This window comes from Chaetura pelagica, unplaced genomic scaffold, assembly GCF_000747805.2.
Source record: "Chaetura pelagica isolate M959 unplaced genomic scaffold, ChaPel_1.0 scaffold142, whole genome shotgun sequence".
NCBI classification, from domain to species: Eukaryota; Metazoa; Chordata; class Aves; order Apodiformes; family Apodidae; genus Chaetura; species Chaetura pelagica.
Genome location: NW_009952973.1, coordinates 7,885,019 through 7,903,061, shown reverse-complemented (window position 1 = coordinate 7,903,061; position 18,043 = coordinate 7,885,019). Strand labels below are relative to the sequence as shown.

Here is an 18,043-nt window from a genome sequence, read left to right as displayed (position 1 = left end):
CGCGGGAGCCGAGCTCGCCTCTGCCGCTGATGTCAGCGCGGGGCGGGCGGCGGGCGCGGCCCCGAGGGACGGCCCCGGGCGCGGCCCCGCTACCTGCGCCCCGCGCCTCCCGCCGTCCCTTGGGCAGCGACCCATCTGCGCAGGAAAACCAAGCCACGTATTCAGCCGCTAACGGGAAGCAGGAGAGAAGAACCCGCGGGCGCGCAGGGTGCCAGCCCCTCTCTCCGCCAGTGCTGCCCCTGCCCCGTCCTGCGGGTTAAGCGCCAAAGGGAAGCGTCATAGGGACAGAGACCAACGACGGAAGAAGGTCCCTTGCACCCGTGAAGCTATCAAAACTGCCAGCCTTTTCGAGAAGTGAGCGGTGGGCGCAGAGCAAACCTGCATCTCGCTGCATGAAAATGAAGACAAGAAGGATACTCGAACTTCTTTCATTCGCCCTCCCAGAGCCGCACCAGCAGAGACTTTAAACGGCTGCCTTCAAGTTTTATTTGGAAGGGACAAAAATCAAAATTAATGTATTGCCCCTCGTGCGGGAGAAGGGCCGTCTTCCGGGCATCTTATCGACTCTTTTCAAACATCAAAGTGATTACCACTGAGGAAGAACAGTGTAACCTGCTAAAACCAAGCACTCTGCTCCACGGGGATAGCTTACCCCATTTTCACCTCTGCAGTCATGTTGTAGAACTTTTGATTCTACAGAAGTGAAAGTCAGATTTGAACATGTGTACAAAAACCCAAACATATGAAAGCAAGAGTTAATTAACTATCTAATTTAAATGGTCTGGTGTCTCCCATTATTATTATTATTATTATTTTTTGTCATGATGATAACTCTGAGGGAGGAAAAAGCAAATGTAATAAACACAAGTCCATACTTATGCTTGCATTACGTTACACATTGACAAAATGCTCCCAGTCCCGTAAAAGTCACAGACTCGAAACAGGCAACAACCCACATGAATGCTAACCAAGGCATTCACATGATGCATCATTAAAGAGTGACTGCTACAGTTCTGGCAAAACCCAACCACTTCAAATCACCAGTATCTAAAGACAGGAAATCTTAAACTGACTGCATAATTGCTTGCATTTGAAACAGATGTTATATATTGTACCCATGTATTAGTTTATGGTTACTGTATGATCTTGTACTGGTCCTGTATTACTGATCAGAAAACTATTCTACATTGATTTTCCACAGCTAATTCAGATGTAACAAAATATGTACTTAAGATGTGCATATTGTTTTTTCCTTTTTTTCCTCCTCCAGTAGGTAATATGAAATTACTGTTCCCTGATCTATTATTCTCAGTTGTTTTAAGTGCTCTGCTTCAGTAAAATGTCTCATAGATTAACTACACTATCACTTAAGTCACTGATCCATTTTTGTCAAACTATATAAATGAAAAAAAAAATGCTCTCAAGAGCTGAAAATGCATATACAAATCATTAGACATACTGCCTCAGTGTAAGACTTCAATATATCTTGTACATATGTGTGTACACACAAACACATGATTTATGTAACTGATGGGTCCTAGTGATACTACTGAGAGACAGACCTTCACAGACCTGCCAATATATTACATTTTAACAATAAGGCTCCAATGCAAACATTTAGAACATACTAGTATCTCTATAGATGGAAAACAAATGAGAATGAAGGAAGAAAAAACAACATAGTGTGTATAGCAAAATATATTTTAAGACCTTAAGCACTATCTTGTCTCTAAGACAAAGGGAACCCTTGAGCCACAGATGCTCAGCTCTAAGATACTGGTGTCTTCTACCGAGTTACAGGGACATTGCCATTTGCTGTCATCTACAGAACAAATGCTTTCTGAACATGGCCTCCACAGGAGTAGCCTCCTACAATCACAATCATCTTTTCAAAAAGAGCAACTGAATCTTTAAGACCTGGACTATCCAAAATTGGTGTGACTTTCAGAACCATTATGCATTCTCACCATTTATTTTTGCCTGTGAAAAATGAAACCTAAGCACCTCTGAACTTTGAATCATCCAGATTGCTTTGATTTAAGAAGTACAACAGAAATCCCCAAGCGTTCTCAATTCCTTTGATGAACAGCACGTGGAAAGAGTCTGTAATCTTACTGCAAGGCTCTGAATAAAAATTCATTCACAGCAGAAAGAAAGATGACAATTTTTGTAACCTGAAGAAATAATTATTACAGAATGCATTGTCAATACATTTATTATAGCGATTATAGAAGACAACTCTAAAAAGTCAACTCCATATTTTAAAAAACATTAAATGGAAGATATTTATTACTTGTATTAACATGGTCTGGAAGAGCACCGCTAGAGTCTGACGTGGTTACCAAAGGCCTGAAATGTCTTAGAACTGATAATAATAATAAAAAAAATAATTGATTACAGCAAAGAAATTGCAAACTTGTTGGCCTAAATTTGTTCGCTGGACTAAGGAACATGCAAAATTTCTACCGGAGTCTGAAGTTCAGCCTGAGTTGAAAAAGAAAGGGTGTAACTAGTTGGTGGGTGTATCTGATACAGTTTAGATACAAGGGAAAACAATGACAAGTCATCTGCAAGGCAAAACAGATACAACTTTGTATTTGCTACATAAAATTTTCAAGAGCCTAACAAATTACATTTTAACTGCTCTTCCAAGGTCACTTCTTACACTGGCTGCCAAATACAGTCTTTTCTTTGTCTAGTCTTCAAAAGCAGAACAGTCATTTTCCCTTCTCAATTACCAGCAGCTTGTGTTCTTGTTCACAACACTACTACTGTATGCATTCCCCTTCCTTCAGCACAATGAAAGTTTTTTTGGTTTTGCTGTTTTGTTTTTTTTTTAAGCAAGAGAGAGGCTAATAAGGACTAGTTAAGTCAGTCCTTTTTTAAATATCTAAAAGTCTTTACAATGTCATCTTTCCAAACTACTCTTTTTCTATCGTGTTTGAAATAGTGTCTGACTTGAACTATGATTTATATTCAAAAGAGTATGACAGTTATTTCTGTTGTGAAGTTCAGCAAATTCCAAAATTGTAGTGAGTGAAATGGTGTCTCTAGTTAACTAGGTATTTTGGTAGTATGGAGTACATAGCATTATGAACACTTTTAAGGCCTAAACTTAGTTTTACAATAGCCTTCTTTTCAATGACCAAGACCTCCTTAAAATGGCCAATTTAGTACAGAGAACGTCTCTCATGTAAAAACAGGTAGGTACAGCAGCTTGATTTCAAGGAGGTTTCATCACAGTAATTATAGACTAAGGTCTCAATCCCAGAAATCCTTCATGCTCAAATAACTTTACACCTCTCAGTGCTCCCATTGTTCTCAACTGGCACTGACTAGTTAATCACCATTTAGATGCATCTAAGGGCGTTGAGTCCATTGTTCTAGAAATATCATAATGGGGCAACCAGAGATATCAATACAGGCTGGAGGAAGACATGCTAGAGAGCAGCCCTGTGGAAAAAGACCTGGGGGTACTAGGAGATCAAAGCTAGAGAGAACCACCAATGTGCAACTGCAGCCCAGAAGGCCAACCACATCCCAGGCTGCATCAAAAGAAATGTGGCCAGCAGATCGAGAGGTGGTTCTGCCCCTTTGCCCTAGTGAGACCTCACCTGGAGTACTACGTCCAGCTCTGGAGCCCCCAACACAAGAAGGGTGTGGACCTGTTGGAGCATGTCCAGAGGAGGGTCACAAAAATTATCAGAGGGCTGTAGCACCTCTCTTATGAAGACAGGCTGATGGAGCTGGGGTTGTTCAGCCTGAAGAAGAAAAGACTCCAGGAGGACCTTACAGAGACCTTCCAATTCCTGAAAGTCTGGGGGGAGGCTATATAAGGAGGCCTATAAGAAGGCTGGGGAAGACCTGTTCACTAGGACATGTAACAATAGGACATGGGGCATTGGTTTCAAGCTTGAGAAGGGTAGATTTAGGTTGGACATTAGGAAGAAGTTCTTTAATATGAGGGTGTTGAATCACTGGAACAGGTTGCCCAGAGAGGTGATGGGGGCACCATCCCTGGAGAATTCAAGGTAAGCTTGATGGGGCTCTGAGCAATCTCTTCTAGTTGGAGATGTTTCTGCTTAATGTAGGGAGGTTGGACTAGATGACCTTTAGAGGTCCCTTTCAACCCATGATATTCTATAATTCTGTATGTGTGGCACACCCTTAAAGCATACTGAGAATGAAGAAAGCCACCTTAATCCTCCCTCCACGCTTTATCTTTTCCCTTTTGGGGAGAAAGAAGAAACACATTAAAGATAAAGCATCTGAAAACGTAAGTCAGAGGTTAGAGAAATTGGATGCACCCAGGGAAAGGTGTTTGAGGCAACAGAACAAGGCAAATGAAAAGAAGGGGAGTATCTCAGAGGTATGACGGCCCGCCGAACCAAGGCTGGAGGGAGAACCTTAAATTCTGCAGCACTGTTCCACTGTTCCATAGCAAGTTTGCTGATGACACAAAGCTGGGAGGAGTGGCTGACACACCAGAAGGCTGTGCTGCCATTCAGAGAGACTTAGACAGGCTGGAGAGTTGGGCGGGGAGAAACCTAATGAAGTTCAACAAGGGCAAGTGTAGAGTTTTGCTTTTGGGGAAGAGAAACACCATGTACCAGTACAGGTTGGGGGCTGACTTGCTGGAGAGCAGTGAAGGTGAAAGGGACCTGGGGGTCCTGGTAGACAGGAGGATGACCATGAGCCAGCAATGTGCCCTTGTGGCCAAGAAGGCCAATGGCATCCTGGGGTGCATTAGAAAGGGTGTGGTTAGTAGGTCAAGAGAGGTTCTCCTCGCCCTTTATTCTGCATTGGTGAGGCCGCATCTGGAGTATTGTGTCCAGTTCTGGGCCCCTCAGTTCAAGAAGGACAGGGAACTGCTTGAAAGAGTCCAGCACAGAGCTACAAAGATGATGAAGGGAGTGGAACATCTCCCTTATGAGGAAAGGCTGAGGGAGCTGGGTCTCTTTAGCTTGGAGAAAAGGAGACTGAGGGGTGACCTCATCAATGTTTACAAATATGTAAGGGGTGAGTGTCAGGGAGATGGAGTTAGGCTTTTCTTAGTGATGACCAGTGGTAGGACAAGGGGTAATGGGTGTAAATTGGAGCATAGGAGGTTCAAGGTGAATATCCAAAAAAAATAATTTCCTGTGAGAGTGACAGAGCACTGGAACAGGCTGCCCAGAGAGGTTGTGGAGTCTCCTTCACTGGAGACATTCAAAACCCACCTGGATGCGTTCCTGTGTGATGTACTCTAGGTGAACCTGCTCTGGCAGGGGGGTTGGACTAGATGATCTTTCGAGGTCCCTTTCAACCCCTATGATTCTATGATTCTATTTTTCTATTAAGTAAGCTAGAGTTAAGGAAGACACCCAAGCACCTTATTACATATAAACCAATCAAATTCTCTCAATTCCCTCAATTACTTGGTTTATTTTAGTGATAGAATATGTAATTTCATTGCATTAGGTAATGAAAAACAAAATTCTGCCTTTTATGAAATTCCAAATGCAGGATTGGGGATTTCATTAAAGTAACAAGAGATGCCAAACATACATCTGATAATTATAAATATTAGTGTGACTGATACAAAAGACTTTGGTTAACTCTTAACTATAATTTTCTGTTATCCAAAACTAAAGCTTGTCTTTCACCAGAACTAGAAGATCATTTCTCTTGAAAAATGCTACATAATAGAGCAATCCTCAAAACAGCTGTCATCTCCAACCACTCTGAAAAAAAAATATTTCTATGCACCATCAACTGCAGGTTGGGGATGAAAGCATCCATTTACAACAGGCTGTCCACAGAATATACAAAATGTCTCAAAACTTACTGTCTCTCATTTCTCTTCCTTCCATTTCTTTCCTTTCCAGCTTTATTCTCCTGCCTTTTTTTTCCAGTTTCTTCCTTCATTTACCCTTTTCACAATCCATGTGGGAAAATTAAGTCCAGGTCTAATTCTTCTATCAGCTTGACTTTTCCTCAAACTTAACTTGTCTCAGTTTACTGATCTTTGAGCCCCTTCAGTCTGACTTGGTTCATTCCACATAAAATTACACAACTTTCTCATCTGGGTCAGAATCAGCAGTGAGAATGCTAAGGATGATAAAAGAAGGACGAACACCCTTCTCCCAATTCTGGTACCCAGACACAGTCCAGGATAAAATAATTCAAAGATACAATCACAAAAAACAGAGCGGGGGGGGGGGAGAAAAAACAAGTCCAGTTACATGTAGCTTCAGATTAATACACAGTAAAACCAAAATCTTTTTTAAATCTCAAATTACAGTCTCCAACTTCATTCATTCATCAGCATTACATAGAACTCTGCTCAATTGCAGAGGTGTTAGTAAAGGGCTCCCAGCTCTTTATCAAGCTATACATAGAAGACTCATTAGGCTGTTTTCACTGCCACCATCAAAAGCCTCGATGAGGTGGACAGACAATGACAGGCAAAACTTTAGCCCAAATATAATGTAAAAGCACAAGAAAATAAATTTATAACATATGCTGTTGCGTTTTTCTAACTCCTGTTTTGTTTAAACCCCATCTGCCATAAGCCCAGAGGAATGTGCTAGCAGTAAAACACAGTAAAATTTTTTCTATTCGTATTCTATTATACAAAACAAAAATAGCCTCTTAATCATAGGGTTTTTTTTTTTAATAACCATTTGTTTCCCACAAATTAGCTACTTAATTTTGCTCACAGTCATTTCCACCATCAGAGAACACTTTATTCCAGGATCTAACCTAGTAAGCTTGCTCTCTTTCACTGGCCAACCACAGGTTCTTAAATTATGCTTCTACAGTACTGTATAATTTCCAACAGTGTTTTTACTCACTGTCCAAACACGGAAGATGGCAAAGGAAGTAAAACCCAAGCAACAAACAGAATGCAGTAAAACAGGTCATATAGCCGCAAGCACGTTGCATAATCAATTTGGAGACTGACTTACCCCCAGGGCAGCTGAACCTTCACTGTGAATCAGTGAACTACCAGTAAATGCTCCCCACTGCCATGCAAAACTTTAGGGCAGTAGAAGAAGGAAACAGACAGAAAAAAAAAATACGGAAATGCAACGTTAATTAACCAAAAATAAACTGGAAAAAAACCAAGTGCTTGGTCCCTAAATACTGCTTTGACATCTTGGGCCAAAACACTGAATTCAAGACTCTTCTTCAGTTTTCTTTTCACTTCTTTCTGGAGTTGTCCATAGCCCTCTTCTTGATCTATAACCCAGTGATGCTTGAATAAAATCCTTGTGATCAACAGACTGCATAGAGCTATCAGCTGAGAGAGGTGGGTTTTTTTAAATTTGCTCTCTTTTTACATTTTTTTTCATTAGTCAGCTTTACACTGACATTAAAAATATCTACTGCTATTGTACTAATCAAGCAGGGAGGACTTTTTTAAAAAAAGCAGGCTATTTTCTGCAAACCAGTTGCTCTCTCTGATTTTCTGAGAGCCTCTTAACTACCTTTTTTTTCTGTCCTTTTTCTTTACAGAGTAGGCTTTTTACCAAGAAAATCAGTCCTGCTGCATTTTCACCCTTGCATACATGTCATTTCCTCACACTCTGATGTGCTAAAACTGTAGTTACAACTCATCAACAAGAAGACACAGCATCCTTAGGAGGAAGCAATCTTGACTTCCTTAGAAGCTTTTCTATAGTTTTCTTCTTTTCCTGGGACCAGCCAAAATTCTGCTACCAAGATAATTCTGGTTTTTCTTTTTAATTAAATATATATAAGGAAATAGGCTTTATCTGCTAGATTGCCCTTTTTCTGGTTTAGGATTATTTAGTTTTAGTCATTATTTCCAACTTACAGCTCAAAGTATGTGCAGGGGATAAAATTACAACACTAACACATACTGCTCCCTAAATATGCCATATATAATTATCTAACTTTCTATCTTCAAAAATATTACATCTTATCCATACGTACAAAAGCTGCATGAACACGCCAACAGCAATTCTCTATGTTGTTAATACATAACACTACACCATGCCAGCCAAATTTGAAAGCATCCAAAACATGGGATAGCTGCAAGGTCCAACTGAGCAAATCAGAAGACCTTAACCTGGAAAAGAGAAAACTGAGGAGGGGAAAAATCAGCTAGACACGGAAATAAAATTTTCATCACCTACTCTAGGAAAAGAACTCTTAGGATAGTAATTGCTTTATAGGATCAAGACCATCACAAACAACAAAGGTAAGGACAACAAATGTTTGCTACTGAGCATAAATTGTATACAGGTGTAGCAACATGTAAGCCGTAATTTGGCACCTCACACTGGTGATTAATACACCTGCTCACAGATTTGCTGTGATTAAATCACTGTATGTGAAGGCTTGGATGGCTTCTTTTTTGTGTGTAACTTGGGACTTTAATCCATGATTCTTTTACTCTCTCCTCTTAAAAGCGAAAGAAGGGCCTTTCACAACACCATGCTACCTGTGTGTTAATCCTTGTTAGTTTCTGAATGCATGTGGCAAATGCATGACAGGCCTTATCAGAGTATGTGTATTTGGCATGACGATCAAGTCATCCTATTCTCAGGTCATCCTGTCCTAGTTTCATGCCAAACCTTTTTCTATCAACAACAGTTTCATTTCCATCACCTAATAATGCCCCTAAAACTCCCATGTATGATCAGAAAGGTTTTTCACAGCTGCAACTATCAACAACAAAAGAAAAAAGGAGCTTAAGCATTTAGGCTGTATAAGGATGAACATGTAAGTTCATGCTAATGCATAGGCCAGTGTTAGCTTAGGCAAGACTCTGGCAGATGTTTTTGGTAGTATTTTTACCTGGATTTAGGCTCAAAATAAAGAAATGAAGGCGGTTCTTCACACAAAATGTAGCTAAGCTATTAAGAGCTTGACAAAGGATGGTGTGGGTACTAAACAATTGCACAAGAAAAAGTTAGTGGAAGAAAAATCCACTGATAAGGACTAAAAATCTAAAAACCATCATTCAGTTGAAAGAGGCCCTCAGCCATACAAAACTGGTGCTCAGGTACTCAGATGAACTATTACTTACTCTGTTCTTACTCCTCCTTAGCACTGACTTGAATCATGTCAGAGACAGGATGCTGACCTAGGTGTATTTGTGGGTTGACTCAGTACAGCTGTTCTTGTGTTTCAGGCATATCATGATATCCTCTTCCAGAATAACATTTCTGGTTAACTGAAGCAGATTAAGAACTTTCACTTTAAAATGTATTTATTACCTAGTAAGCAAGAATATTCTCAAAGATAGAAAGCAAGAGTGCAGCCTGACATCAATTTGGTTAAAAATACATCTGCCTCCTTTGGCTGACTTGAGAGAAAAAATCAAAGGTTAAAGTAATAAAGGGAATATTATTAAAGCTCTAGTTAAAATTGTTTATTTAGTACCTAAAGACTTTACCATCATATTACACTTATTTCATTGTATGCTTCAGACTCTTTCTTTCTAGGTACTTACATATATGACACCACATGTCCTCTGCTTTTCATTCCTTCACCTTACACTATTCATACAGCACACATGGGTGGACATACGCTAACACTACACCAGGCTTTCAAGCCAGTAAAAAAAGCCTCAGCAGCATCTATTAACAAAGCCAGTGTGCTTAAATCACTTCAGCAGAGCTGAAGAAGTGAACCAACAAGATTGTATAACAGAAAGATGGAGAGAATCAATTACTAGTATTATGATTCATCTTTCTTCCAGAGTATCAGGTTGGAAATGCATGTTTGTGTGTTTTGGAAGATTATCTAGTTTTGTAAATACTGCTTTGGCAGGAAAGACTGGTGAGACAGTTCAAGGACTATTGGTAGGGTTATGTTCTAAACCCAACATAATTCTCGTAGCCTGTAAACAAGTCTTCAAAGAAATGGCCATGGCATTTGTAAGAAACTTAAATGGTCAATATTTGTTTTGAAATATTTAAGAGAACAAGAAACTAATGGGTCACTAAAACTCTACAAGAACTCACAATTTCTGTCCTTCATAAGGTCTAATGCCAAACTGATCCAATTGCAATCTGAAGGCTCACACTAACACTGTAACACCATTACAGGCTGCTCAACTAAAATTACATGAAATCAATTTTCATTTTGGACCATATTTATGTTTTTAAAAAAAAATCAGAGTTCAGGAAAATCACTATCATGATAAACAGGCAAGATGCAAAATACATTAAAAAACCTACAACGTACTCATTCAATAATGACATCCAATAGCTAAAATAACACCTTTTCCCCATTAAACTTAAGAATCTTCCACTTAGTTTTGTATTCATTTTCTGCCAGGATTTTGCAATCTTTGAATTAATTAATCTTTGTTAATTAGCCCGGTTAGCCATTGTGAAGGACCAGGTATTTCCTTACACGAACATGAAATGTCCTTTGAGTCAGCCGACAAAACTGACTTAAAACGGCGTCTCCACACGGCGCTGAACCCCCTGTGTGTGTGGGGGGGGTGAGGGGGGCAGCTGCTACAGGGGAGGAGCTGTGGCGGGAAGCAGGGGCGGGACTAGGTCCCGTCTGATTGGCTGAAAAGCCCGGAAATACAAAACCGGCCAATCGGGAGCGCCGAAAACCCCATAAAAGAGGCAGCGCGGCACGCCCCTCCCTCTCTCGCTCTCTCCTGCCGCCGCCTGCCTGCCCGCCGCCGCTGCTGCCAAAAGTCCCAGCGCCGCTCGAAACCACCACGTTTCCAGGGTCTGCAAACAGCCATGCAGCACCTACGGTCCCGGAGCCGCGCGCCGACTGCCGCCGCTTTGGGGGGGGGCGACCTGCGCTTGGGAGTGTTTGCAGCTGACTTGCGCCACCGCGTGGTGAGATAAATCCGGCTACCCCAGCTTATAGGGGAAAGTATAACCCTGTCTTACCTGCACACAAATCGCGACCCTATACGGGAACGGCGTCGGGCATATCCCTCCCCCTCCTTCCCTCACTTAAATAAGTAAATAAGGTGTGTAACTAAGGTGTATTTCATGTGTTTTAATCACTCCTTTTGAACCTCCTGCCCCAAATTACTTTGTTTTCCCCACAATAAACCGTGCATTTCTTTAGAAATATTAGTAAGCACTGAGCAAGTTATTCACTCGAAAAAGTCAGGGCATAAGCCCCTGTCTCCTCTGTGTGAGGCGATACCCGTGTGGATCTCTCAGCAAATCCTGATAAGTTAATACACTCCAATAAGGAGATATAATAGGTCACGGATCGTGACAGCCATGTAAACATTATGTTTAACAATTTGTGTTACAGACAGATGAACAAGGTTAACTTCAAGCATTAGTAATCAAAAAGTAAAAGAAAACATGGTTCTGTATTGTCAAATATCCTGTGTTTAGCTGTATTTGTAGTATAAAGTACAGGCAAAATGTGTGCAGCTTTAACTAGAATCCAAGAGAAAAAAGATAAATGATAACCAGCTACTGACAATTTAACTATTCAAAATAAACTAGCTGTGCCTCATGCTTGCCCTTTTGATCAGAGGAAGTCATGTTATATCACGCTTCCATTTGGTATAGCATCTTTTGAGAGCAAATATATTCCTTACTAAAGAAAAACAATGAGTCCTTTAATGGAAATACTGTTAATGTGGAAGATAGATTGCATGTAACTTAGGAGAGAGATCTGTCAAACTGTGACAATGACTGTTCAGTTAAGCTAGTTTCATGCCACACAGGAAGAATCTGTAAATGCAATTTCCACGCATAAAGAATATAACAGGAACTTAAGTTCTTTATGCAATTATTTATAAGTTACTTCGCACTTTTAATAGTATATTTTCTTTTCTTTACAAACTGTAATAGCTAAATAGAAAGAAGCACACATGTGAAAGGATGTTCTATTTTCTTCAAGTAATGCCGTACTATTAGTTCTCTATATCATATTTTAAATGTTGGTATTCAGGGTGCTGATAATGGGTTGGTTTGGTCTCTCACTTTAGGCAAAGGACTCCAGCTCATGGGTAAGAACGTTTTAAGAGAGCTGCAGTGTTTTACATCATGACCTGCTGGCATACTCTTTGTTTTTAGTGGTGCTGCTGTCACTGCAAGGAGTTAGTGGCGGCTATAGCAGCAGCTTTGGAATTTCCAGTTTACAGGTTGTCATATTAAGGTTAACTATTGCCAATTTTATGTTCACGCCATATGCCAGACTATAAACTGTCTCCACGCTGAAGTCACAATATAAGCAACTAAGCTCCTTCAACTGAAGCAGGAATCACTGTAGATACTGAAAAGAACACCAAGCTCATTCAGGAGTCTGACTCCCACAGACAGATCAGAGTATCTTGAGATGTAAACACCCGTGAGATCATTTGTTTGCAAACCATTTTTACTGAAAATAACGTTTAATCATCTGATTTCAGTCAGGGTCTTGAAAATTTGCAGTCTGATAACATTACAAAAAAACACCTCCTGCTGAGCTTGCCAAATAAAAACATAGTAAAAACTGATGCAGTCCTCTTTCTTATCATATAAACAGCCCTCAATTAAGAGTAATATTACAGAGATCTGTAAGCTTTACCTCACTAGTTTGCTAACCCTGCATCAGTAAAGATAAAGTTTGAACTTTTGAAGACTTGTTATACCCTTCAAGCCTAGTCAGGCAAGGCCAGCCAATGCTGAGAGAAAAAGAATGGATTAGACAATTCACTTTCTAATTCATATTCCCCAGCTAAAATAATAAGCTGATACCATATTTCAATTCTGGAGATTTCACTTCTGTTCAGTAATTTATTTATCTTTTCCCCTGTTAAAAGTGATAGAAAAAATTAACTACCTCAGTGTAACAATTTTTTTAAAACTACATAGTACAGATCTCTGATTATAAAATTTAAACCTATTAAAGAATGGATAGTTTCTCAACGGCAAGTAGAACATGTTTAAACTGAATGTGTCCTGATGTTACTGGGACAGAATCACAGGCCAGCCATGGAGGATGGGCCATTAGTAACTCTGAGTCAGCTGTGAGCTTGAGTGAGGGCAGCAGGCTCACGGAGACAAACAGGGGTGTCCCACACCGCTCACCTCACCCCAGTATAAAAGGGAAGTGTATGCTAAGGATGGGCGGTTCTATTTCCTGGGCTTCTTTCCTCTTGGCCTGCTGCTCTCTGACTCTGTTACTCCCAAGGACCAGGCTGTGTAAAAGCTTATATACTTACTGTGGGTGTTTGTATTAGTTTTGTTATTTCATTAAATTCATTAATATTTCAGCCCTCAGGGCTTCTCTCCTTTTCCTGATTCTCCCTCTCGGCTGCGGAGGGGTCACCAGGTGAGAGAGCAAAGTGCTTCAGTGTAGCCCCAGATAAAGGCTAAAGAGACACCTAGCAAGAAGCATGACAAACAGTCTAATAAAAATCCCACAGACAAATCATTATTAAAATTATCTCCACAGATCACAAACATGAAACTACATTGCACATACAAGCATTGGTAAGACATCCTCCCCACAAAGGCAGATACTTCTGTTACCAGCATAATATCACTGTATTTCTCATTAGGCAGCAGTTCAACACAGAAAAACACTAAACTCATTACTACAAAGAGATTAGTTTTGATAAGCAACAGAAGGAAGTTTTGACAAAAAATGGTCAGTATCCCTTCTAGGCAAGGCTTTGGTGCAAGCCATCCAAGCCTTCACATGCATCGCAATTTAATTACTTAGCATGTAAAAACACACTAAACAAAAAAAAATTTAAAATATTACTACTTGATCTCCATAATGCAGCCTTTAAAAGTTTGAAAGTTATGCCAAGAAAACAGACACTGGAGAACATAACAGACGTATATACTCTCTTTACACGTAATTATAATATAATTACTATACACATATATTTATATATGTGTTTTGTATATAATACTACATATTCACAATTTCTGTATCCTTCTCAGATGAAACAGTGAAGGACAGGTAATGCATATGCTTTCAGATGGTGTTAAGAGAAACAAGACTGTTGTACAGCATTGCTTTAAACATAATGGGGAATCCTCCATATGGAACCTGTCAAAAACATTTGAATTGCAAATCAGAAGTGACAGCAAAAGGTAAGTATCTATCAACCAAAACTACCTAAAAGTCTAGGTGATAACACTTTCTGGAGATGGATTCCACTTAACATTCACTTGTCTAGCCACCTACAATATAAGCAATTTTCCCACATAAGACAAGTAGTATGTATAATCAATACTCTTCCCCAATATAATCCAATTTCCACATGCTTTTAACAGAAGGCATATTCACCACTGAATAACAACCTCAATGGCTTTGTAAGCCTCAGTTAAGTGCTTAAGTATGAGTGATAACACGAATAGCAGTACTGTGCAGGCTTTATAGAATTGACAAGGAACTTACCAAGCCTACTAAAATGACCTGACTTCTTTCATTAACTTACTGCCTTCTGAATGAGGGGGAAAGACTACCATTAGTTTAGAATTTTTGTATTGCTAGCTTTTTATCTGCATAATATACGTGCAGGTTATGGTTCAATTTTCATTAGTAAAAAAAAAAAGAAGAAAAGAGTTTCTTATTCCTTCATTTTGACCTCATGGCATAGCCTTGATTTTTCATAATCTGTAATTCTGTATTTTATTACATAAACCGTAAAATTACAATGAACACTTTATTGTCCATGGCAGCTTATTCTGATTGGCTAAGTTCATGTCTGTGCTCATTTGTTCTCCAAGCTTACTTTCCGCAGGTATGCAGCTTTTAATTTATCTACATTATTTCCACAATCATTTTAAGTACAGATTTTATTGCCACTTCGTTCATGTTGCTAAGAAACCAGGCTCATAAATTCTTCCCACCCTACAGACTTAAAACACAAACTGTATGTTTAAGCAGGGCTCCTGATTGTGGCTGGGCTCACCAGCCAAGTACAGAGGTAAACTTAATGCCTCTGCATTCACATCACCCTCTGGAAGGCCTACAGTGTTGAGAAGCATGGGATCTTCCAGCTACTGGGATGGTTCTGCCCTTCTTCAGGAGGTGGGACAGAGTATGTACAGTGATTTCACCTGTACTTAAGACTTAAAAAAGAAAAACACCTTAAAAGACAATTAGATTATTTAAATAATTCTAATTTAAACAAACAAACAAAACAGACAGTTGATGCTAAGTGGGTAGCAGAAGACTACAAAAGTGCACATGTAGTCCAGCAAGAAAGTGCTTGTTTGGTCTTGTCAATGACATTTTGAGAATTAAATACATAGAAGAAAAAACACCTTACATATTTGGATACCTACGGAATGAGAAACACAGATGTTCACCTCCTGCATGTAAGTTTATTTTAAAAAATTTTGGAAGTATGTTCTTACCAACTTGAAAATAAAATTTATACCAGATTCTAATCTACTGCTAAGATATGTCCTTGTACAGTAAAACATAGTATTTTCCACTCACAAAGACACATAAATCACCGTTTGTTTAAATAATAGTGCTTATTACTATTACTGACACTTACTGGATGACCAGAAGTGTGGCAAGCACATACATCATTTGAAAAAATTGAACTCCAGAAAAGAAAACTCATTATTATTTATGTTCTAATGCACATTCTAATACTTCATTGTGAAAATGAGATAGGAGCTGCTGGCATGTGCAACAATTAGCATTGCTTTCAACAGTGAGAACAGAACAACTACTTTATCTGTTGGGACTCAATTTATGGATCTCATTTCACAACAAATAAGGGGCAGAACACTGGCTTTGAAACTTATTTTACCGCAAACTTATTTCTCCTTAAAGCTTGAAGTGATGGAGAGGATTTATATAAACAATAGCCAGAGTAGCTTTGGACTTTCAGTACTGGTGGCAAACACTGTTAGACAAGCAGGGCACTCACTTTATTAAAAGTGCCAGATACTCAGAAGAAAATATTACACACTGAAGCCAGTTGCTTACTTCATAATTTCCTGCTACCAAGTGCTTGACTTCATCATGTTGATGTTCTCCAAGTAATTTGGCAGGAGAAACTTTTATGTAGACTGAAGATGTCCTGGCTCTTGAGACCTGTACACTCAAGACCTCTGTCATTAAACAAGAAGGAATACAGACGAGAAGGATGCTTATAATGATATGACACAACTATCTAGTACAACGCCAACATCCAATGGCTAAGTGTGGCAAAGGGAAAACGCATAAAGGAAGAGACTCTGCAGGGAGAAAAGACAACTGAATGGGAAGTTATGGATGCCCCCTCCCTGGAAGTGTTCAAGGCCAGGTTGGATGGGGCTTTGAGCTACCTGGTCTAGTGAGAGGTGTCCTTGCCCATGCAGGGAGGTTGACTCCAGATGACCTTTAAGGTCCCTTCTAACATAAACCATTCCATGATTCTATGATTAAAAAAAAGATAAGAGGCTGAATTTGATCTTTAACAAACTAGGAGGAAGTGAAAGGAGTATATATTTAACCCACTTCACTACCTCAATCAGAAATCTCTTTCTCTCCTTCTGTTGCCCTCTTTGACCATTGCTAAGAGAACATAAATGCTTTCACTCCATTACCTTCTTTGTTAATTAAAAAAAAAAGAGGAAGATCTTCTCAGTTCTTTCTTCTTTGTATTATTCAGTACTTTTATCAGTGCTCATAGTAACAAGTTTTCTTTACCATTTTTCATCTAGTCAAAAGCTCAACTCTTCCAGTGTTTTCTGTTCTTTCTAACACCTCTACTTAAAAGGATTTTTTTGCCTCTTTTACAAGTCTGAAATTAAACCAAGCAGGAACAGATTTATCTCTAGAAAGTAATGAGTAAAAGAGACTGTGCATTTCTGCCCCAAAGAAATAACGAAGACAGTGAGACATCAAAAACCCTGCTGCAGCTAGGAAAAACCAGGTAGCTGTAGAATAGCCAACCTCTTCTTACTTGACAGCAAATTTGCTATTTGCCAGAAGTAAGTTAGTATCTGCATTGTATCAGAAGTCATCCCATACAACTAACTGTTAAGAAAGCACACAGAAAAATGTTCAGCCACTTTTGTCTGAAGGACATTAGCTACAAAGAAGCATTAATTAGTTATGAAAGAAGGTTTGGAGTTGTTTATTTAAAGCAATCAAATGACGTCTCCATCCCACAATACTATGAAAATATAACCCAGAGAAATTTTGAAGCTGAAATTAACATTAACTTACCAATCGATGCATCACCATCCAATAGATTGTCATCTTCAGAGGTCTGAAAGTCCATAATTACACCTGCTCCATCTAAAAGCTCCTCATCACTGCTTGCACTAGTTATACTGTTGTAACTGTTTCGGTAGTAGCCTCTATGAAACAGCTGCTCAGACTCCATTTAGCTGCTTTATAACCTATATAAAGAAAATGAGTTATTTTCTATTTGGATATGAACAAAAGACTGAAAAGTTTCTAGCAAATAAAACAAGTGCATTTCAGGATTTGGGGAAAAAAATATTAAGGTCACAATAGTACAACTCATAAAAAAATGTAACAGTAATACAGAACACTTTATATGTAGAACATTTTACACAAATCTTTAGTTATTTTTAACTGGATGATAGCTCCTCATTCCCATTCTTGAGCTCTCCTTAGTTCAATGTCATCAACATTAAAGCATTTTACTTTCAGTACTGGTAGATGGACTGTAAAGAATCCCTGCATTATCTCTAGACACATATAATCACAGACTTCTTCAACAGTCAAGCAAAAGCTGTAACACCAAAACCATTTGTTTTGAGGATCCTAATCAAGATTCTTAAGGACTGTATGTTAATTCTTCACATTTCAAGTCAAGTACCCCAATTGCTCCTTATCTGACACTCTTACAAATACTGCCTTATAGCAGCATAAAGCAGTGGTAGGAATGCAGGAAACTAAGACCATGAGAATCTTAACAGTTCAATAAGCTTCATATAGCACTAAAACTTTACTTCTTCTGAGCATGTGACTCACTGATTTGTCCACCACTACCTGCAATTAATGCACAGGAAGACAGCTTAGGTCAACATAGAACAAACTTCCTTCTGTGCCATTAAGAAAAGGGTTTATTTAATAAACTAGGAAACAAAGTTAGGGACAGACTATCTTG

At 39.2% G+C, this 18,043-nt stretch overlaps 1 protein-coding gene across 3 annotated transcripts in view; it reads right to left on the bottom strand.

Annotated features, from left to right (window-relative positions):
- Positions 1-17,306, bottom strand: part of CLCN3 (chloride channel, voltage-sensitive 3) — a 49,567-nt gene extending 32,261 nt beyond the window's left edge. For 2 of the 3 annotated variants that reach the window (XM_009995937.1, XM_009995939.1), the window contains exon 1: positions 17,131-17,306. In XM_009995937.1, the coding sequence (XP_009994239.1) occupies positions 17,131-17,290 (160 nt within the window). In that variant the 5' untranslated portion in view covers positions 17,291-17,306. The remainder of the gene's footprint in view (positions 1-17,130) is intronic. The other variant, XM_009995941.1, reaches the window with a different exon arrangement.
- Positions 17,307-18,043: the final 737 nt, after the last annotated feature.